The 23,681-nt window shown below is 35.5% G+C and overlaps 2 protein-coding genes across 5 annotated transcripts; both read right to left on the reverse strand.

Annotated features, from left to right (window-relative positions):
• Positions 1 to 434: 434 nt before the first annotated feature.
• On the reverse strand, positions 435 to 12,068 carry LOC147381163 (enoyl-CoA hydratase 2, peroxisomal-like). 4 transcript variants are annotated; one of them, XM_086430762.1, is made up of 9 exons: positions 11,916 to 12,068; positions 11,668 to 11,831; positions 11,505 to 11,527; positions 11,310 to 11,415; positions 6,722 to 6,792; positions 5,918 to 5,990; positions 2,700 to 2,739; positions 2,300 to 2,372; positions 435 to 2,177 (listed from the first exon to the last, which is right to left on the reverse strand). In XM_086430762.1, exons 2-9 carry the CDS (start codon positions 11,737 to 11,739, stop codon positions 1,958 to 1,960), a joined length of 678 nt encoding a protein of 225 aa, XP_086286888.1. In that variant the 5' UTR covers positions 11,740 to 11,831; positions 11,916 to 12,068; the 3' UTR covers positions 435 to 1,957. The 4 variants fall into 4 exon arrangements, with proteins under 4 accessions (XP_086286888.1, XP_086286887.1, XP_086286889.1 ...); XM_086430761.1 differs by having other exon boundaries at positions 436 to 2,177; positions 11,668 to 12,068; XM_086430763.1 differs by having other exon boundaries at positions 2,035 to 2,210; positions 11,668 to 12,068.
• A 7,057-nt stretch (positions 12,069 to 19,125) lies between these two features.
• Positions 19,126 to 23,350, reverse strand: LOC147381164 (GDSL esterase/lipase At5g55050-like). Its single transcript, XM_086430768.1, has 5 exons — positions 23,048 to 23,350; positions 21,329 to 21,471; positions 20,655 to 20,879; positions 20,211 to 20,463; positions 19,126 to 19,396 (listed from the first exon to the last, which is right to left on the reverse strand). The coding sequence occupies exons 1-5, from the start codon at positions 23,292 to 23,294 to the stop codon at positions 19,182 to 19,184; spliced, it is 1,083 nt and encodes a 360-aa protein (XP_086286894.1). The 5' UTR covers positions 23,295 to 23,350; the 3' UTR covers positions 19,126 to 19,181.
• Positions 23,351 to 23,681: the final 331 nt, after the last annotated feature.

Here is a 23,681-nt window from a genome sequence, read left to right on the forward strand (position 1 = left end):
TATGTATTCTGTTAATTCAAGTGGATTCATATTCACTCTCTCTACCTTAATCCACACCTCTTTTTTTTTTATTTTATAATCTTCCTCATGCTTTTTTTTTTTTTTTTTGAATCTTCAACTTGCACGTTTTGTTTAAATGGGGCTATAATAGTTCTTTGTCACATATGGCTGAACTATCTCAATAGACTTTCCTTTAGTTATGAATGTTGTCAAATGCGGTCGCACATGCTATTTCAAAACTAAATATCGCATATCCAAAAATATGCTATCTAACAAATATGCGATGGCATATGTGGCAGTATACGATTGCATAATGTCCAATGGTCATAAATATGACCGTTGGACACAATTTATTTATTTATTTTTTATTATTATTATTTTTTTTGGGGGGGGGGGGGGGGGGCGGGGGCTTTAAACTCTCCTTTCTCATATAAATACCCCACTTCTTCTACAACATGCTCAACTACCTTTTAATGATCTAATCTCTTTTTCTCACAAAGCCTCCAACTCTTAAATCTCTTTGTTCGTTACTCTCAAGTCTCGATTCAAGTCACTCACTCACTCTCACTCTCAACTCTCAAGACTTGAAGACAAAGAAAGCTATCACCTACTCAAGTCAAGATTCAAGAATCAAGTGAAGTTATCAAAATTTGAAGATCAAGAATTAAGATTCATCCAACTCAAGTTCAACCTTCAACTTCAAGAATCAAGAGTCAAGATTGATCAAGTATCATTCAACTATCAACTTTCAACTCAAGACTTGAGAATCAAGATTCATTCAACTTTCCAGCTCAAGTGTTCAACTTCAACCTTCAAGAAAGATCAGATCAAATCAATATTCAACATCAAACATCAACAATTCAACATCAACATCACCATTCATTCATTCAAGAATCTTCAAAATTTTCATTAATCATCATCTTTTTTCTTTTCTATTAGTACTATGCAAGTTGAGGTTGAGGTATATATATATATACATATACTTTTTTTACTTTAATAGTTATTATTGTTTTCTATTTTTTTAGTTGTTTTTTTCTATTTTACTTGTTAGAAACTTAGAAATTAGTACGTCGTCCTTGTCGGCCAACTCTTCCTTAAGGCCTAAATCAAATGATCCTGGTTGGAAATATGATCACCGTAGTCCAAATGAAAAGAGTCTACTAGTATGTGAGTTGTGCAGCTACATTAGTAAAGGTGGCATTGCACGCCACAAACAATATTTAGTACACATTCACCGGGTATCACTATAATTGTAGTATTTATCTCTAAATTCTACAGTTTCCCCTTTATCAATATACTTAGAAACGACAATGTTTTTCTTTTTGGTTTCACTACCTTATTCTTTGGTATATTTTTATTTTCGTTCCCTCTCTTCCATGTTTTAATGTAAACATCCAAAATCGATAACCAACATTATGCGATTAGACTCTTCCATGGAATAACCTTACAATTTTTGCATATCAATTGCCTATTTTTCCCAAGTAGAAAATAGTTCATCTGTATTGGTTTCTCTCTTGAAAATAATTAAATGTTTATCCTTATTTTTGAAATACGCATTTACTACTGCAAGATCGAGTTCATAAACAAACAAAGTCAAGGTTTGCATTTCCCACTTCATTTCTTTCATCAAATCCAAGTCCTCCATGCATCCTCTCACATCCTCTATTTTTCTCTCCTAAATGACTAATTAACATTGTCTTACAAATATCCTTTCTCCAACAGGGACTTATTTGAATGAGTACATTCATATCTTCCCAGAATTCTCCCTTAATACAACTCCTAATCCCACTTGGTGTGCATAACCATTCATTATATTAATTATCATTTTCTAGGTTAACAGTTTTATAGCTAATCATTTATCATCCAACAAGACAAGTTATCTGTATTAATTCATACTGTTTCCTTTATTTCTAGTTATCAAAGTTCAAATAAAGAAAAATTATTAATACCTATTCTTTTAAAAATATACTAGTAAAATAACTCTCTTGTTTGATGTCAAAACAACATTGACATAGAAGTTGCATGCCTGAGATTGTTGGGTACATTCCTCATACACTGCAAAAGGCTGACGTTTTGGAATTTTAACAGGCAAAACTTGGTCGGCTGGATATTTGGAGTATGAATACAGAGGTGATGATTTTGAGAAGCCACCAGCACCACGCAAATAGAATGTCATCCTACATCATTAGATACCATATATAAGAGATATCCTGCACCATTAGATACTATATAAGATTAGTTAGCAAACTCTAAAAGTCTAACATGCTTTGAGAGACATGCAATTAAAGACCACACTAACCGGTTCATGCATAGTGCTTCGCCTGAATCTTTTTCATAACTTGTGGTTTCTATCTCAAAAACAGTTGCTTTACCTGGAAAATCAAATATTGGCTTACAAAAAACTCTCAGACCTAACCAAAAACCAGAACTATGAATGCTATCATTCACAGCATGAAGTGGGGCTCTTATTCAAGTTTCTCTCAAGACTCTTTTGTGCAAGGCAAATAGAGTTAGTGAAAATAACTGAATGTTAGTGAAAAAAACAACTCAATTCAATCTTCCTTACTATACGAGCATAAACTCTTCCTTTTCTCTTTTGGATAGGTTTAAGAGTGAAGGTGAGGTTTTGATCCCAGATCTGTCATATTAACACACACGGACAAAAGTTCAATGAAATAATAATTCTTCAAGGAGCATACCTTTATCATGCAATCCCGCAATGACTGCTCTATTTTGTATCTGATCAACAACATGAACATATGAGAATACATTTTAGCTATAAATAATAACATTTTTTATGGGGGTGGGGCTGTTAGGCTGGGTAAGAAGAAACTGTCCAGAAGATAGTGTCAGATGGTTGATATTATTAAAAAAGATCAGTTATGGCCTTCCAGCAAATTTAGTAACTCTTGCTAAATTGCAACTACCAAAAACACAGATGCAAACGTGCATGCGGGCGAACACATAGGAACACAGACCACACACACTATCTAAGATTGAAAAACATTGTAATACCCCAAAGAGACCAGTTCCGTAATTCAGGATCAAGTATCCATATTGCATGGGATGGATAGAATGAATTACTGCTAGGTGGATAAACTTAAAAATCACTTCCACTCTTTGAACACAGTTCTCATTTATTAGTAAGGAAATTGTATTGAAATTAAATGTGTGTCTTTTTTTTATAGGTAATTAAATGCCCGTCATAAATGTTCACTATCAAAGTGTTAGGTATAGATTTAAGTTGAGCAAGGGTGCTTTTCCCCCCTTATTTTTGATAGTCAACTATAGTTACCCATCCTCCTACCGCTTCCCGTAAAACAGATAATTTTATCAAACTAGACTTCTATAGTCCCTTCTTACATAGCAGCAGGGGTGGAGCGGGGGGGGAGAGAGGGGAGAGGGATGCCCCTGTCCCACATCCACTATTTTGCCCCCTCCCTCCCAAATATTTGGGGTGATCATTTAGACACCCTTATATGTGTTGGTGAATATTTTACACACCCCATGTTTTCAAATTGATGAATGCCCTTTGTCCCAGCCCCCATCTTTTCATAACTGAGACACCCCTCTACCAATTTGGTGGATATTGGAGACCCCCCCCCCATGTTTTCAAAATAATAACATATGCCCCTTTGACATTGTTTTTCATTTATTGACTAACAAAAAAAAAAAAAAACTTAAATACCCTCATTTCCAACCAATCAAAAATCTTTAATTTGTTCTCCATAATACTACTCATTTTCCAGTTTTTCACTTCTATATTAAATTAATTTAATCTATTCAGGTTGAAGACGAGGATAATGAGGTCATTTGGCATTGGTCTACAAGAGAAGATTGAAGTCAATTGGCATGCAGGTTTGGTAAATTTGAAATCTATTTTTTTAAATTGATGACATTGTTTGCATTGACTTTAGTCTTCTCTCATGTAGTAACAAGAAATGACCAAGATATTCTTTTTCTCAACCTCTAACAAAAACTGAATTTCCGCCCCCCCCCCCAAATCGGTCATCTTCAAGCTCTTCAACCTTACCATAACTATATTTTGCACCCCCTAGAAGAAAATCCTGGCTCCACCCCTGCAGTGTGATTGAAAGTTCGGTGGTTTCTCAATGAGCACAATTTGCTTCATTGTCTCACCTTGTTGCAGAAAATTTTCCATCCACTTATGCTTCACCTTTACTTTTGCACAAATGCGGTCTAAGCATTTGGTTTGCTACTCAGGTTTTCGCACAAATATTCACAACAAAACCCCAACTTCTGTTTGTACAAATAGAATCTACATTCTCATGTGGTATGAATCCCAAGGACCATCCAATCGTCTGAACATAGGTAGACATCCTACTCAAGTTCTCTTTATGTAATTCGTTGATCAAGCAAATGGTACTCCGGCATCAATTACTCTATTAGAATCCTCAAGGAGGTGGGAAAGATAGCGAAGAGAAGGTGTGCAATGTAAGTATGGTGTAATTTTGGGTTTGTTTTTTGGCTGTTTACAGCCTTTTGTTAAGGTTTGTATCGTTTTTTTCGGATGGTCTTCTCTATCTCCACTTTTGAATGAATTGATCTTTACCTATCAAAAAAAAAAAAGGGTGCAAGACAACCTTCAAGAGGAGCTTGCTCAAGTCTGGAAGAGAAAACATGGGGAGACCATAGATGTAATGTTTTTTGCTGAAGATTTGATGGAGATGCCAAGTAACTAAACACTTGTTTCCAAATGATGAAGCTCCCCAATGGTCTATTGTTTCAAAATTTGGTATGGAAGGCAAGGGAAATACAGCTCTTCCTAAAATGTTCATGATACTGTTAAGGAACACATTGAATGTAAGGCTTGCATACTTGCTTCTCAAGCCTTCCAAATGAAAGGGATCTTAAAATACAAAACGTAATTTCTTGTCCCCAATAACACTTAGTATGTTAATACTTATGAAGGAATTGAATAAGCATTTCCCGTGAAGGTCGAAGGTAGAGTTCTTTTCATGATTCGTATGTGTAATTATAGCTTCTATTTAGACGAGATAAGTCACATCCACTAGCTTAAATCATTGTCCTTGAATTGGCTTGGGGTCTTTTTGTAGAAAGTCATTTAAATATAGCAATCCTCTAGGATATGCTCAATACCTAAAACAATTTGGAAATGCTATGGCAAAAAGGGATGCTGGTTTACCACTTGCAGTTGTTGGCCTCAAGTATAAGAAAAGCGCTAGCAAATAAAATGGAATGACAAACTCAAGAATTTTTATTGGCATAAATAGTGAGCAAGATTTTAAAAGACTAAACCGGGGGTGCTAAATCACTTTCTTTTTCCAAAAAGTTGAATGGAGGTTGAAGCGAGGGCACTTAGTCATTTTTCATTAGTATAGGCACAGGAAATTGAGGCCAAGGGTTGCATGTCATCAGTTTGAAAAGCAAGGGGTCTCTCTAATATCAGTAAAAACATGAGGTGCTAAAACACTGTTTTTTTTTTATAATAAAAAAAATTTACAAAGTTGAATGTCCCTACAAGGGATGTGTATGTGGTTAGTTTGAAAAAGACATGGAAATATGGACAAAGGGAAATTCTAGTGCAGCTCAAAGGGAAATAGATAACCACTGAATAACAATATCCAAACCAAATACCAAAAGTAAAAGCTGCCTAGATAACAAAATTGGCGCATGCAGTATGACCACAAAAATAACGATTGATCAAATCAGTGCAACAACTAAAATAATAATGGTAATAGATTATTAAAAGAGGAAAGGTTGTGTGCACCGAACACCACAAAAGAAGGCTTTGTGAAATCAACATCACCGATTGAAGAAAGATGGAAACCCATCATCAACAATGGATTCAAATCTCTTGAAGTGGTAATATTCATTCATCAATCGAAGGCACATCATGGAACTATCATCCAAGTATTTTAGTCGAAAGTCTTACACATGCACTTGAAGGAAATGGCTTGTAGATTTCTATGTATTGTTGGCCATGTAGTAGAAGTCTCGGATCAAATCTGGTAAAAACAAAAGCAACATATACACATAATTTTATTGTCCAAACCAGATGATATAGTTAAAGAAATTAAAAGCGCTAGGTGCGCCTAGGCGATGGGGGTATATAGATATCTCATTGAAATAATAGTCATACCATTTGTATAATTGAATTCTTATGCTTTTCAGGTCAGAAAAAAGGGTGTTTAAAAAAAACACACTTATTGAAGTTATTTTGATCTTCAAAATGGGTTGTATTAAGGTTGTTTCATGTGTATAGGTTTTATAAGTGTAACTTTAAAAAAATGAAAATGACTAAGATATCCTCAATAAGGGCAGTGTTGATGTTTTTTGGGTTAAGGCCCCATCTCACGTACCTAGATGGCATTGCATTGCCTCACTTAGCACCTTTCTAACCTTAGCTAAGTGGTAAGATGTGTGGAGAGTTGTTCCCACGTCCTAGGTTCAAACCCCCTTGAACTTATACTTCTTATGCTAACCACTAACCCATCTTTGCCCATGAAAAAAATAAAATATAACACTGGCTACGGTACACAATATTGAAAAGGAGTTCTACCGACCAAAAACAAACAAACAAAAAAAATGAAAAGATGGTGTCAATGTCATTTTGCAAAAATAGTTATCACATAGAACAATTGTCTAAAGATGCACAAGGAAGACAAGATGGCTAACAATACATACATCCATATAAGCGAAACATGAAAGGACATTTTTCTCAGAAACAGTAACTTACTGCAAACTTGGTACCTCACTGAACATTCGCATATCACCTGAAGTAAATAAAGCACAAAATGTAGGCAGGACCTGCAGTGCAACAACTTTGATGGTAAAATCCACATATTTGTCAGTTGCTAAATGTAGAATATTTTTGTGCATCTTAAAGCGGACTTCATTATGATAAATAAACAAGGCCCACAAAGAGAGGACTTCTTAGTAACATCCACAAACATATGATAGTATAGCAACTTGCACTTTTTTAGGTTTAAAAAACATGCATAAAATCATTAACATAAACTACCTAGATGAAATCCATGAAGAATCCAAACGGAATAACAAGTAATCACATGTAGTATGATACTTCTAGTCTTTGGAGAAGGGTCATTGCCTCCAAGTATGGGAATGTAAATCCAAACTGGGATGGTGGAGAGGTATGTTTTTCTTACGGGTGTAGCACTTGTAAAGGTATATCGAATTTCCATGAGCAATTCGTTGAAGGTATTGGATTTATAATGGGTAGAGGTGACAAGGTTCATCTCTACAAGGATCATTAAAGTGGTGATATTCCTGCCAAAGAGGATTATCTTGTTCTTTACACCCTGTCTGAAAAAGTCTCCAAGTCCAAGACTACATGATCGACATAGGTGATGACATTGCTTTGGACATTGGTTTCCTTGGGAATTTGTGTGATTGGGAAGTCAACCATGTTGCTGGATTGCTTTCTAGTCTCAATGGTCTCAGTCGGTGATATGTGGTGGTCATGGATTCGAAAAGAATTGTTCATAGTTAGATCTTTTTACACAATCCTCAAAGTTCCTTCGAAATTTCTCTTCTTTTTTTTTCTTGAAATGTACCATTGACAAAATCCTGATCATTAATTATCCAATTCTTTGCATTAGAATCGTAGAAAATCTATAGACTCACCTTAGCTACAGTTGTGTAGTATAAACGTCCCTCTCCGGCTATAGTGGAGTAGGGTCTCCACACTACCACACTTTATTACCTTTCCTTTCACCCCCTTCAACTTTATTGTCTTTCCTCCCCCCTTTCAATAATATCACTCAATTTTACTATCTTTCTTCTATCACTTTTCCAATAATACCCTTTTCTTTTTCTTTTTTAAATTAATAGCAAGAAAAAACATCAAACAGAGTGGGGGGATTGAGCTGACCTACACCAAAAAGAAATACACAAGAAAATAAAATAAAATAAATAGGAAACACCCATTTTAACTCCTTAAAGATCTTGTACTAAAAGAACAAAAGTCCAAGGACCGACAAACATAACTCTTGAGATGACTGTTCTTTCCTTCGAAGATTCTAGCATTTCTTTCCTTCCAAATACCCCAAGTAATCACGAACAAAGTTAGGCTCAAAATCAACCTTTTGGAAGATCAAAACCCATTTCCCAAAAATTTCTCTCATAGTTCTCGGCACACAAGATTCCATTCCAATAGAAGGTGATTACACCCCAAAGGAGCTGATAAAAACTCAACATCTGAGACTTGACCCACTAGGAAGACTTTGTTCTTGCAAAGATTCATCGATAACCCTATGACCACTTCAAAACAACACAGCAACCCGCCCAAGAATCTAACTTGACCAATGTCATCATCTAAAAAACCTAACGTGTCATCCGCAAACTATAACTGAGTGACCAAAGGACCCCTTGCACAAGGCCTAAAGCCTCACAAGACTCTTTATCTATTGCATAATCAATTTTTTTTTTATAAGTACTGCTTTACCAGTCATCTTCCCCAGAGCCTTAGCACTACCAAGGACAAGAAGAGAGATAATGGGTTGCCCTAACGCAAGCCTTGTGAACTCTTGAAGAAACCTTCGGAAAAGCCATTAACAAAAATGATGAAGGTAGGAGAGGAAACACGCTTCATAATCCAATAAATCCACTTATGACCAAACTCCATCCTCCCTAGAAGATACCTCAAGCTACTCCAACTTACGTAATCATAAGCCTTTTCAAGGTCTATCTTACAAACTAAACCCGAAACTCCAGATTTCAACCTCGAATCCAAGCACTCATTTGCAACTACGACCCCATCTATGATCTACCTCCCCCTCATGAAGGCTCCTTGGCTCAGGCCAACGATCCCATTCATCATCTCATTCATCCTTGTGGCAAGAAATTTCGATAGGATCTTATAAGTAATACCCACCAAACTAATGGGTCTTAGGTCTGCAATATCTTCAATCCCCAACTTCTTTGGCACCAAAGCAACGAAAAAGCGATTCGACCCTATATCCAAAACACCATGGTCATAAAAATCCATTAAACCGCCAAAAGATCCGTATAAATTGTATCCCAAAAGGTTTTGAAGAAGCCCAAAGAGAAACCATTTAGGCTAGGAGCCTTATCCGAGCACGAACTAGAGATAGATGCCAAAATTTCCTCTTCCTTGAACGACATTTCCAACCAAACCCTTTGTGTCTCAGAAATACGATCAAACTGCAACCCATCTAGCTTGGGTCTCACTTAATGTGTTTCAAAGTACAACCTGGTGTAGTAACCCAACACTCCCTTCCTGACCTCATCCTCCCCCTAATCAAAAGTCCCCCGATCTTGATTTTTTAAATGTGCTTTGACCTCCTATGAGCATTTTTCATTCAGTGAAAGAACTTGGTATTCTCGCCTCCCTCTTTAAGCCATCTTATCCTTGATTTCTGTACCCAGCTCTTCTCCTCCATGTTGACCCTTTGCTTGTACTCTTCTTGAAGACCAAGCCTTCTAACCCTTCCCCCGGAGAAAGAAGCCCACCCTCTTCCCTCCTATCTAACTCTTCTAATTCCAACAAGATTTCCTTCTTCTTTACCTCCACCCTACCAAACACCTCCCTATTCCACTCCTTGAGATTCTCTTTGATAAATTTCAACTTTTGTCTAAAAACTACCTGTCTTCCAACGAAAGTCACACTTGACCACCAACTATAAATTAGCTCCTTGAAATTACTATGCAACCACATATTTTCAAACCTGAAAGGATAGGGACGCTTTGAAAACTAACCAACTTGAAGAAGGATAGGACAATGGTCTGAAGCCGGATTAGGGACAGTCTCTTGACTTACCCCTGATAAGTGAACCTCCCAGGGAAACGAAACCAAAATTTTGTCAAGCTTGTTCATAATTGGGAGCTCCTGATTAATTGACCAAATGAACCATTTTCCAATGAACGACAAATTCACCAACTCGTTAGAACGCACGAACTCCACAAACCTTCTCATCTTAGAAGAAACCTTGAGCCTCCAAGCTTTTCAAAAGAGAACAGAACAACATTAAAGTCCCCTCGATGCACCAAGGTTTGTACCACAACGCATTAACGTCGTTTAACTCATCCCAAAACTGAGTTCTTTCCCAATCCTTGTTCAGGTCGTAAACTCTCGTAAATAACCCTCTACTTTTACTATCTTTCCTCGTTTACCCCATAACCCCAAAGAGGATGCACATGCAGTAGGCACACGGCATGAGCAAACTCTAGTTTGTTCGTGGGTAAGGCCAAATTTTATTCCATTTCAATTTTGCAAAAAAGTTTGGGGCTTTTCCTTTACCCACTTTGGGACTTATCGAACTCTTTAGGCAATCAAACACTTCAACAGCTCAACCTAAGGCAAAGGGTCTATGTAATTGAGCTGAAAGTGACTCGATTGATAAGGCACAGGGGAAGCAAGACAAAACTACACTTAGAAAGTCATCCCTTTCAAATCCACTAAAAGTTAGTTATGGAACTTTGCGCAAGTGGTCCATCAAAACCATCTTTCCTTGGAATCATTTATTATAGAGATCTTTTCCCTTCATTGTAATTTGGGACATTTGGAACGAGAGGAATAGAATGGCTTTCAATGTTGAGGAAATGGAGCTTTACAACATCATATTAATATCAAGCCCCTCTTATTTCAATGGTCTAAGTTGGATACTGATGGTAGGGGCTTTTCTTAGAGGATTTTGTCCATAGATTGGGGAACTACTGCAATGGGTTGGGGCAACTCTTTATTGATTTCTTCTCCTTGGTGGTAGGTCCCTTTGACCCTATTGGTTTTTTGTATCCTTTCTTACTAATGATGATTTAAAAAAATACAAATATTATATTTAGAGAGAAGAAAGATAAGTAGCAGTACCTCCACATTCTACACCTTGTTGTTAAAGCATAAGGCACGTTATCAACTATAACAAAATTACTATCACCCTAGCTCAAAAAAATAAAGCATATGACGACAAATAAATTGATTTATTTGCTTTCCAACTTACTCATGGGTTTAAAATCCAACAAAAGTTTAATGTGGTACTTTCCATTTACCAGTACAATGAGACAAAAGAGCTATGAAGCAAAATTTTAAGGTATATATAATAACCAGAACTTGTGTGAAGCTCAACAACCAAATTGGTTAACAATCGGGGAAAAGAAAAGAAGTCCCATTTTGTATTGAATACGGTACCCTGGTGAACAAGGGTTACAGAAATACAAGTAAGACATAACAAGCATTTGGTTAATATAGGCTTTCACTATGCATCTCATTTGTAACCGTTGTCCTAAATGCATCAATGGATACCCTTAACTATGTTTAGTGAAACAGCTTATTAGATTCACAACAAGACCTGTATGAATGGCCGCCCATTTTTGTGGTAGACATATTTCAGCTCTTTCTCATCCAAGGCATCCCCTGCACATGCTCCAACTCCAAGAGCATACAGTGCTACATCTCTGTTTACAAATAGATCAAACTTCTTAGATAAACCAACAAATAAATTTGACAAGAATTAGTAGAGCTTCTTGAGTTGAGGGTAATCTACCTTTCAGTATACTTGAATGTCGTCTATAACATATCCCATTTATGCAACAAAGAGAACCAACAAAAACGTAAAGAGAACAACTTTATCAGTAAAAGAAAGCTCGAATTACAATTCAAACATAGCTCATACAAGTGATAAAGAAAATAACAAAAAGGAAATGGACCTCGGCGAATTTATGTGAGATTATCAGCTCAGGATCTAAGAAGCCGTTTGAAGAATTCGAACTAGCAGCCATATAAGAAACTCTTGGATATTACAGAGAGGCCTTCTTTAGCAACCAACGATTGTGAAACCACAGAAAGAAGAACAAACGCAAGCCCAAAACAACTGTGTTTCAGCGAATTTGCTAGAATTAGATCGAATTAAGTGAGAGATTCTGAGAGTAAGAGGTAGTAATCTTGTAATTTAAACCTTAGCTTCGAAATGGATACATGAAACACCAATTGTAGGGAAGAAGATAAGATAGGAAGGATGGGGGATGCAGAAGAGATGAGAGAGTTCTTCGAGACTTTCGGCTGTTTGATCGATTTGAGGATCAGCGGAAGGAGCAAGACATCTGATATTATAATTATAGGGATAGGAAAATAAAAAAACAACAAAAAAAAAAAAAAAAAAAAAAAAGTATTTAGAAAAACAAATCGAATTTTAAGAAATTTTTAAAACGATAAAAACGGTCTTTAAAAGATCGGTTTTTCTCTCTCCTCAAATAATTCTTCAATACACTCTCTCTCCTCTAATATTTTTAAAAAAAAAAATGAAAAAAACCGGTTTTAAAAGACGGTTTTTCTCTCTCCTCATTAATCTCTCACCATTTCTCTCTCTTCAATTATTTTAAAAAAAAAACTAATTTTTTTTTAAAGTTTTTCTCCTCTCGTCATTTATTTCTCACTCTGTTCTCTCTCCTTAAAATAAAAAAAAAACGAATTATTTTTTAAATTTTTCTCTCTCTTCATTCATTTATTTCACCAATTTCTCTCTCCTATTATTTAAAAAAAAACATCTTTTTTTTAAATTTTCTCTCTATTTCATTCATTTCTCTCACCCTTCCTCTCTCCTATTATTTAAAAAAAATCGAATTTTTTTAAAAAAATTTTCTCTCTCTTCATTCATTTCTTTCTCACCCCTTTCTCTCTCCTATTATTTAAAAAAAACGAATTTTTTTAAAAATTTTTTTCTCTCTCTTCATTCATTTCTCTCACTCTTTTCTCTCACCTATGTTATTTAAAAAAAACAATTTTTTTTAATATTTTACAAAAGAGATAAGTAAAGAGAGAGAAAATTTAAAAAAAAATCATTTTTTTTTTAAATAATAGGAGAGAGAAATGGGTGAATGAAATAAATGAATGAGAGAGAGAAAAATTTTAAAAAATAAATTCGTTTTTTATTTTAAGGAGAGAGAAAAGAGTGAGTGAGAAATAAAGAAGAGAGAGAAAAATTTTAAAAAAAAATTAGTTTGTTTTTTTAAATAATGAAGAGAGAGAAATGGTGAGAGATTAATGAGTAGGAGAGAAAACCGGTCTTTTAAAGACCGTTTTTTCATTTTTTTTTTTTTATATTAGAGGAGAGAGAGTGTATGAGAAATTTTGAGGAGAGAGAAAAAACCGGTCTTTTAAAGACCGGTTTGTATCTTTTTAAAAATTTCTTAAAAATTCGATTTGTTTTCATAAATACTTTTTTTTTTGTATTTTTTTGATAATTATCCCTAATTTATAAGCAGAAAATGATCGTGGAGTGGAAAACGAGGTATTATACTGTGAGCGATTGTTTTGCTCACGAATGACATCAGCAATAGACATTTCAAATTTTAAAAACAGTCCTGCTGGAGTGACCTCGACGGGGACAACACGCAAATCCATAGATGCGTTTTACTCGTATCTCGGAGAAAATATATTTATGAGCATGCGCACGTCACTACATCAAGATGTCACTCCAGCACTAACCTTTTAATAAGGATCGTTGGGCATGCATTTTAATGGATGAGTGGATGTTTGCCACGTCTACAATTAAGAAGTCAACGATATTGAGAATGGATAAACTTACTAATGGCTGCTTCTAGCGGCGTTGAGAATTCCAAACCCTCTTGAAGCAAAATTCAAATCTTTAGTGGTAATTTTTCATTAAGAATGGCAAGAAATGATAGCAGACTCCTAACCACAAAAATACAGACACGATATTATTTTGAGACACTGGTATGTTTGAGAGTCGTGCTGGAGTAATATTGAAATTGACATCAATTCTCACATTGCTGATGTGGAGGTACATAACATAAATGCTTCTCACTCGTATGTCAATGAAAAATATAGCAATGTGAGAATCGATGTCAATTTTAAGAGTCATGATAATCTGATTCCCTAATGAGGCATACTCAAAATACTCTCTTGGACATGGCATGTGCTTGAACCATAGGCTTCATGCCTTGGGATACACAACTGCACACTTCATAAATATGTGCTGTTGTGTATCCGAAGAAAGAAAATCTATGGTTGTAGCACATCCCACGTCAAGAGAGGTTTTTTAGTATGCCACGCAGGGTGTCAAATTATCATTACTCCAATTTTAATGTTCATCATTTTTCGTATGTTTAATAGAAAGTAGAAAGTAATTTTCATTTACTTTTTCAAAAATTAATCCTAAGTCCAAACAAATGTTTTTTTTTTCTTTTAACTTTTAAAATTTTAAAAATAACTTTTTCTCCAAAGTCCAAAGGGAGTAGTGTAGAAATAGCGTGATCCCAAGGATGACAACTATACAGATTTATAGCCATTAGGCTTTGTAAATTAATTTTCATGAAGCCTATTAATGTTGATCCCATGACTTGGGGAAAAAAAGATGCACATTAGACAATCAATCATGAAAATAATGAAACAAAATGAGTATTAGATTCCCAATACGCATGGATCCGAATCCAATAAAATATGATTTATGCGAAACATGTACAATTAAGGTAAGATGCGTGCCATGCAGTCGCAGATGATGAAAAATAACAAGCACTCTTTATGCCATGAGAAATATCCATGGGAATAAAGAAATATCGATGGTCTAAATATGGATAGGTCAGCGAATTTGAACAAAGAAGAGATTTATTGTTAGCAAAAAGTGGTGATGGACTGATAAATCAATAGTATGATTTCATCTGTATCGAAAAAAGTGAAGTTATTGGTCAGACAGACAAAATTGCAAGAGAATGGTTAGGTGTTTGGATTTTTCTATTTTCTCTGTACACATAGAGCACCATATGCTTATTGATTCATCAACTCATCATAATCGATCTTTAATTAGGGAGGAGATCATCTATAGTACTCTTTCCGTGCAATTCCCTGTAATGGATTTTAAGTAGTATAGAGTGACATGTTTTGTTCTGGTTTTTTTTTTCAAAAACCCAATTTTTTAAGCCTAATCAGAAGGTTTTGAAAATGGACGGTCGTCCCTCAACACCAAATTTTTTATGAGTGGATTTTTACCATCAAATTTCACTACATGGAAATGACACAAAAACTACTCCTAAGGATCCACTCCCTTCTGGTTACTAGTAATTTTGGACTTGCTCACTTGAGAAGGTGTAAATGTTGAGAGTGGATCATTGATGGTATTTTTTTTCCTGCAGTTCTTGTAGTATTCTTTTGATAGTGGAGAGGTCATGCCGAAAAATAAAATCTAAACATCATCTATTTAGTGATCATGATATGCATTGGATTTGTGAAAATTTTTTTAGCATGTTCAAATACATTGAAAATGAGCGGTCACTGAACTCCAACATTTCAAGAAAGAGATTTTGATCTATATACCAGGTGCAACCTCTCAACCGTCTAATCGAACTCCAACATTTGAATGAAGGGTTTTGGTCTTTATACCACATTGCACCCTCTCAACCGTCTAACTGAATTACAACGAACTACAAGAAAAAAGCATCCCAAAGGATCCGCTCTCATAAACATCGCACAACTTGAGCTAAGTAGCATAATACCCTACCTAGAAAATCTACAGTGTTAAAGCCATTACTAAACCTTCCCGTGGGCCTCTAATGTGGGAAATCAATACCATAGGGAGGTATGTTGGACTTTGCCCTGGTCTCATTGATGTCATTGTTTGTGCTTACATCGAACGTTGAGTCCCCCAAATATGAAGATTATCTGGAACAGTTGCATGATCAGCCAAGTGCAGAGCAACCATGGCTAGAGAAAGTAGAAGAAGAATAAGAGAAGGTGGAATTCCTCTAAAAGCCATGGGTGTTAAAAGGGAAGGAAGTTCTAAACCTCTTGTCTTCAGTTTTACTTTGCTCATCAATCTTCAAAATCACTCTAGATTTATATACTAATAGTGTCAAAATGGTTCAAGAACCAAGTACGTAAACTTATGATACATGGATGCATGATTCAAAAGCTGTACGTCCAGCAAGATCTAGGCTGGAAATAAGGCGGATTGCTCTAGGAACCAGATGTTTGATCTCTACTCTAAGATTCTGACGGTACTTCGAGTGAAGTTGCACCAGAGGTGATTGAAGTTGACCCTCATAGATGCCCACGTCCCAAATATGCACCCAACAAGAATTTAAATTGGCCCATATTAAATTATGTTAAAAATTTCAAAATTGACCTTTTATTTGGCTTTTTTGAATGGTAATGTCGGGTTTGTTAGACAGCCCCCCGATCAGCCATAGATAAACAAAACAAATAAAAGGATTACATGATCATTTACATCATATACACATAATTTTCTATGGACGTTTGTCGTGAATGCAAGCTTAATTGGTCATCATATTCTAAAATAATTCGACTAAGATGAATTTGGTTGGGGGATTTTGTTTGTGGAGGAAGTGCGGATTTGTAGCAATTACAAGTACAATCACAATATCATGGTCCGAATGATGGTGTCTGTATCTTCCTAAGGTTGTACGTCCTCTTTCTATATCGTTTAAAAATACTCTCAAAACAATCCTCTAAGAACTCGGTAATCAGAAGTGGATTTAGAGTGGGGGCAATGGATGCATTTGCCCCCATAAGTATTTTCAAACCTACTAGGAAGTAATGGACTATTGCAACAGATAATAGTGGTGGATAAAGAAATTTGCCGCTATTACCCCCACAAAAAAGATGTCCACTCTTATGTTGCCCCCACATGGGTAAAATCTTGGCTCCGCCCTTTGTCGATAACTCCTATTTATTAAATTAGAAGTTAAATATATATTTTTCAATTAAAAGTTAAGAAAGGCATAATTTTTAAAATCAGATTCTTGTAAGTATACAATATAATCGTTCAAAAATAGCATATCTTCTTTGAACTGCCAACTGCGGTAGTTGTACAACTTCCTTGACAATAGCACTATGGAGTTAGTCATTCTCTTTTAGGTATTCATTTTCCTAAATTTACCATACAACTTGAGGAACAACAATTTCTCGATAAGAAAAAGGTGGTAGAATTTTCATTTTAGCTTAATCAACAACAATTTAATGGTTTTACTCCTAATCTTGTCATTATCAATGAAGAAAGTGTCATTTAGTTAAGTGGCAAGGCTTGAGGAGAGTTGATCCCACGACCTAGGTTCAAATCCCGTTGAACCCACCTTCACCACCCACTAACCCCTTGTTTGCCTAGCAGAAAAAATATCATTATCAATTAGTTTAGCATTATCGGTCGATCTCAAATGTTCTCGTACAAGGATTAGGATATTTAAACTTTTTGAGTAACCAATGGAATATTTAGAAATTGTTATAGGATCTACTTTCTTTTCTTATGGATTGAAGATTCTAGCATCCTTTGAACATCTCAAATACATAAGTTTCTCAAATTGGCCTTCCTACCAGTAAATAACTCAAATGGAATTATACCAACCGACTTACTTGGAGTATATTCAAGATAAACATTGCAAGGTTTAATGCTTCATCCCATACAATGATGTAGGTACACTAAAATTACTCATCATACTTGCTCATAACCATTTCCATAAGAATACACACTACGTGAAAACTGAAAAATTCGAGAGAAAATTTTGACAGCCAAGGCCCACCAATTTTAGAAATTGAATTTTGACGGTCTAGGGCCATTGAAATTATTGATGCTCCCAAATTCAATGGCTTAGGGCTGTCAAATTTCTCCCATCCTTCATTAATTTGACGGTTTTAGCCTGTTGAAAAAAAATATATAATGAAAAATTTGACGCCAATTTGATCGCTTGGTCCATCGAAATTTATGAAATTCAATGGCCTTGGGCCATCAAATATCGGTTTTTTTTTTCACATTGTGACAATGTCTTTCAGCAACACCATTTTCTTGCGAGCTTCGTATATTTTGCACAAATAACTTATTTTTCTTATAATTTGGCAAATGGTTGGTATTTTCGTTTGACTAATCACATCTATCATAAAACTCACCATCCCTATTTGACCTCACTATATTATATTTTTACTTAATTACCTTTCGACGCTTGTGATAAGCACGCCGAGGGTGTTAATGACCTCCGACTTCAACCCATAAGCATGGATCTGTCATTTTCTGTTGACTTCTAATTTGAAAGTAATCTATTCATCAAATTTGTGACATTAATAGCAGTTAAAGAGTTAATCCATCAAATATTAGAATAACTTCAACAAAGTTTTAGGGCCGGGTTCAAGGGCCAATAATGTAGTCAACATGTTTTATCCTATATGGGCTAGAAGTTTCGGTATGGGCTGATTTTTTGTGAGAAAATCCTTTCTCTACTAATGCTTAACTTGCATTGGCATCTTGTCAGTGAAAGTAGAGATCTGAACTCCTAAAATGTTGATTTGTTTTTCAATCAGATAGAAAAGAAAATAAATAAAATGTGGATGAGTTACAAAAATCGATATTTACGTAAGGTCAAAATGGTCTTTATAATTAATATAAAAGATTGTTCTAGAAATTTCAAGTAGATTTTCTGATTTTATAGCCTATTGTGTTATTTATTAACATAAGAGAATTTTTTTAATTAAAATAATAATTAATTAATGTAAATTTGCATTAAAAGTCCCCACCCTTTCTCATTATGATAGTAAAGATATTATACTGCAAGGGCATGTTTTAAATAGTATGGATACCAAAATAGATGGGAGGTATCCAGCCCAAACTGTTGGGGTAATGTTTTGTTGATGAAAACTACAACAGGTCATATAATAACAAGTCAGTCTCCAGAATAACCTGAGTCATGCCATATACGTTTAGTCCTAGGTTCTTGAGTGTTCAATGATCACACGGCTAAGAAGTGTCATGTGGCACACTTTTTTTTTGTTGGGTCCAGGAACCATGATATTTTTACCCTTTCAAGGGACTTGCACACCAAATTAATTTGGCTAGATTGATAGATTTATAATCAATGCAACTAAAGCATTTTCTCATCTAAAAGGATATGAAAACCAAAACTTTCAAAGTGTGCTAAATTTTGAGATAAGGCTTTGATGATGGTGACACAAGAGGAAGCTATAGGTAATGGTCGATATCTACAGAATTTGAACTTAGTGAGGCTACCACTACGAACCAAGAATGAGACAACCAATATGGAAATTGAACCAAGAAAGGTTATGAAATTAATAAGATGTAACTAGTCATCAATACATATTTATATATAATTATGCAGTAGCAATGTAGTTCAATCTCTTCCCAGGAGAAACTCACAAAGCCCAATTATTGAAATATACAATTACATCAATATATAGCACCCACTTCTTAGCTATCATCCTTAGTAAGCTGTTCAAAATTAATGGGTGCTACAAATTGTTGTGTGCCATTGTAGAGAATTTGAACTGCCAAATGAGCAGCAGCCTGAGTAGGGTGAAATCGATCCCAAAACAAGAACTCCTTGCGATTCGAACACACTTCAGCATTTTGTTCACAGTCAGTTTTCTCATCTCCACAACACGCCTTCGCCAGCTCATTGAAACCTAGAAAAGTTATATAATTTTCTTTAGATTATTGTGTTATTAATTGAAGACTCATTTAGTATTCTTTGGGGAGTAATTTTATTGCAAAAATAACTCTATTTCAATACACCTATCGAGCAATAAATGGAAACAATGTTATACAGACCAATAAATTACAACAATCGAAACCTGGATCCTCTACAAATTAAATAATGAAACAGCTCCTTTAGAATTACAAGCCTATGATTTAGCATGGACTTATTGCTGCAACCAGACACCCCGGTTGGTTAGATAGGGGTGTCCATCTTAGACCCTATTCCAGTGACACACATACGAAGGACTCTTCCTATTTGGAGATAGAGACCTCAGACATCAAAAGTTGTTGCACCAAGTGTACTGTTAAAGCCCATGGGCCTAACTCATCCTCACAAAACCAGCTTGCAAGGAGAGGGTTGCCCCCGCTTTATACATTGCACCTCCCAATAGTACCTAGGCGATGTGGGACTATTCTAACATGTACAACAGTCAACTCAACCTCTATAAAAAGAGATTGAGAATAAATGAAACAAACATAAAAATTTCTTTGGGCTTCCCTTTGCTCCAAATGTTCTCTCTAACTCTCTAGATATTTTCTAGGGTTTTTTTTGGTCAAAAGCTTAGAGGCTTAAGGTATAAATATCACCATGATCGCTCTAATAGCATCTACGAAGATGAATTTTAGATCTTCCTGACCTTCAATGACCAACAACCATGTGACACGACTCCATTTTCATTAATTTGTAATGTCTAACAAATACGCATCCTAAATCATATGAATTTAGAGTGATACACTTACTCGGGAATGTAAAATGGTTATCCATCATATTGGTCACCACCGCATATGTATTTCCAAGAGAGTAATTCATTCCTGTGAGCTCCGAACTAAGGTTATGCAGCATAGCTTCAACTGTCGAATAGAATGTCCTGGAGTAATCGTTCATATATTCAAAGCATCCTCCTGTAGCATTATGAACCCTTTGTGCTGGACAACAGCCAATAGGTGGAACACTTAATATCCCGAATTTCCTTGCTCCAAGGGTGTACAACGTCTGCATTAATGGTTTTACTCTTTAATACATACATTTACTAAATTTGAATTCAGATTTAGACATGTGAACTTACATGAAAAAGAGCAAAATTCGGCTACAAAATTCATCGGTCGGTCCATCCCCACCGACTTTTGGGTAGCATTTTTTTTTTTTTTCAATAGAAGACATGTTAAGGAAAGGAAAGAACTCACCCTTAAGTGATTATTGTATGCACGTTGAAGAATGTCCATGCACTCCTGCTTACGAGAAGTGTCGTTTAAAACAAAATATTCGAAGATGTCATTGCTTCCAACACTGACCAAGAAGAGAGATTTGGATAGCATACTATCTATTTCCTCTGGGCCTAATACCTCTCCAAGAATTTGTCGAATGGTCCCAAATTGTTGTATCTGTTGACCCAGTGGAATGGTATTTCCCTGTTGTTAGAAGTAATATTATTTCATTGTTAGAAGGAATATCATTTCATGTACATGTGGCTTAAGAGGTGATTATACTTAAATGCTAATATCATTTCTTTTGAGATATAGACTTTTAAAATCACTTGTGCAATATGAATGAGATCCCACCAGTACTGTTATCAAACCGATAAAATCCACATTTGATGGGATCAAAACACCCAGGGAGGAGGGTTGAAACCCCATCCCACACATCAAATCTGTCACATAAATCTCTCAATTAATGCACTAAAAGAAAGAAGAAAATTATTTCACCTTTGTGCATTAATTGAGAGATCTATACGACAAGATATGAGGTGTGGGAGTGGGGTGTATACAATCCGGACTCCTAATTGTATGATGGATTTGATATTGATAATGGATGATTGCCTCAAGAAAATCCAAAAGATATTGAGAAAAGAGAGGCTTACTACTAGCACTTTTCCGGTGGGGTCGAGAATTCCAGAGCCTCCAGAAGCAAAATTTAGGCCCCTTAGAATACGCTTGAATGGAAATGTTTCGTTAAGAAGGCCTAGAAATGGTGGGGGACTCCTACTGAAACCCATCAGTTTTGCTGACCAACACAAATACACCCACAACTATTATATATTATGACGTTGTCATGCATTGAACTCTCTAATTGTTGAATCAAATTAAATTAATTTCGTATGATACATATGCAATGGAAAAATCTTTGTAATATGCAGTAGTGAGTGTTGTGTTATTTTATGTAAGTGAAAAGATCATTTATACTCTTTACCAGCAAGGAATGTGACTATTTAAAACAATCTTTGATCAAGTAACCCCAAATTAAAAACATATCTTTCAAATTAAATCTTGGTTGACATCTCCTTCATGAACAAGACCGAGTTATCATGGATGAGTCATCTCATCTCGGATGAGATAAACCATTTAACTTGGTTTATAATTATTTAATACTATATAAGTATATGCAAATATTTATTAACTTTTTTTTATAAAATAAGGTAAATCAGATGATATTTAATCACAAGATCATATTTTTATTTAGATTAAATTATAAAATTTTAATTATTTTAACAAAAAACCCAATTGACTAAGCTGAATTTTACTGATTCGACCAAGATTTTCAAAATATCACCCGTGTCAACTTGGTTGTCACACAAGACCACGTGCGGTGTGATTCACATTGGATATCCATCTCATTCCTCGATGATACCAAAATGACTCGTGCATGTCATCTCAATCTCGAACAAGATTTGAAACCATTGTCAGGATCCAGATTCATGAAAAAGGAGTTCATATGTTCACTCAAAATTCCAATTATATAAATGTTAAATCTAACTCAGGAAGAAGAAAGTACCTGAGAATACATCACAGATCTCTACGATAAATCCCAACCGTTGGATTTCGCATAAACTGTTTGTATTATTTGTGAACATGAGTTCATTTTCTTGAGGCTACAAATCCCAACCATTTCCTTCTTATTCGAGTTCTATTAACACAATAATCGTTAACGATGGGAAATTAGGTTTTCCTAGGGAGTACACTCTCCATTTGGTGCATATCCTGATTATCATTCATATGGACATAGCATGATTCAAAGGACCACAACAAAACAGATTATAGTCATTACACTATGTACCCCTCAGTGCTACACTTAAGAAAATGATGTCAAAATCATAATATAAATCCAACTCCAATAAAATATTGGTCGCTTGGACCTCGTAAATAGGATAAGTTGCAGATGATGAGAAATGAGTGGCATACTATATCATCCACTCAATGATGAAGTGCTAAAGCCATGATATCTTTCTTTCACGTTTCTTTTTATTGGGTTAGGCAAACAAAATTAGTAATCAATAATTAGCAGGTGCAAGCAGGTTTTGAACCTAAGTCATGGTATCAACACTCAGAGACTTTAACTAACTTGACAAGTTGGCACCTTCAAAGTCATATACTATATTTAATGAATGATTAATGCTGGAGTGACCTCAGTGGGGGACACACAGGGGACATGTTGACTTGGTGGTGTGCGCATGCCTGTATATGCATTTTTTTCGAGATACAAGTAAAACGCATCTACGGACATGGTCGCACCACCACATCAAGCTGTCCCCTGTGTGTCCCTCGCTGAGGTTACTCCAGCATGACTCTTAATGTATACATACCAATAAAATCTGCAGTGTTAAAGCCATTACTGAATCTCCCTGTGGGCGTCGAGTGGGGGAAATCAATACCATTGGGAGGTGAATTGGCCTTTGCCCTGGTATCATTGATGTAATTATTCGTGCCTACATCGACCGTTGAGTCTCCAAATATGAAGATGGCCGGAGCACATGCATTGGCCCAGTGCAGAGCACCCATGACTAGAAAAATTAGAAGAATAAGAGAAGATGAAATTCCTCTCAAAGCCATGGGTGTTAAAAGTGAATGAAGTTATAAACTTGCGACTTCAGTTTTATTTTGGTTTTCAAAAGTTCTTTAAACTTATATACAAATAGTTTCATAAAGGTCCAAGGACGTAAAGTTATACTGCATAATACATGCAAAGGCTGGCCAGCACAATCTAGGCTGGAAATAAGGCGGATTGCCCTAGCAATCCAAATATTCTCTACTCAAATGAAAATTACTAAGAATTTGATGTGAAGTTGCTCAAGAGAGGTGACTGAAATTGACCCTTATTGATCCCCACGCCCCAAAATACTCATCCAGCTAGAAATTAAATGAACCATTGAAATTGATGTTAGGAAATTTTTTAATACTCTTTTAATATTCATTGGGTATTGATTTTAGGGTAAAAAT

Source organism: Akebia trifoliata, unplaced genomic scaffold (assembly GCF_017979445.1).
Source record: "Akebia trifoliata isolate Shusen 1 unplaced genomic scaffold, ASM1797944v1 Contig00686, whole genome shotgun sequence".
Taxonomy (NCBI): Eukaryota; Viridiplantae; Streptophyta; class Magnoliopsida; order Ranunculales; family Lardizabalaceae; genus Akebia; species Akebia trifoliata.

Bases quoted from the DNA above. Each gene is read 5' to 3' on its own strand.
- LOC147381163 (XM_086430762.1), bottom strand. From the start codon at position 11,739: ATGGCTGCTAGTTCGAATTCTTCAAACGGCTTCTTAGATCCTGAGCTG. The intron at 11,528-11,667 runs GTCCATTTCCTT...GATATGTTATAG, and splicing joins TCTCACATAAATTCGCCGAG to ACGACATTCAAGTATACTGA. The intron at 2,740-5,917 runs GTAAGACTTTCG...GTTGTTGATCAG, and splicing joins CATTTCCTTCAAGTGCATGT to ATACAAAATAGAGCAGTCAT.
- LOC147381164 (XM_086430768.1), bottom strand. From the start codon at position 23,294: ATGGCTTTGAGAGGAATTTCATCTTCTCTTATTCTTCTAATTTTTCTA. The intron at 21,472-23,047 runs GTATGTATACAT...TGTGTTGGTCAG, and splicing joins TAACACTGCAGATTTTATTG to CAAAACTGATGGGTTTCAGT. The intron at 19,397-20,210 runs GTAAGTGTATCA...TAACTTTTCTAG, and splicing joins TAACCATTTTACATTCCCGA to GTTTCAATGAGCTGGCGAAG.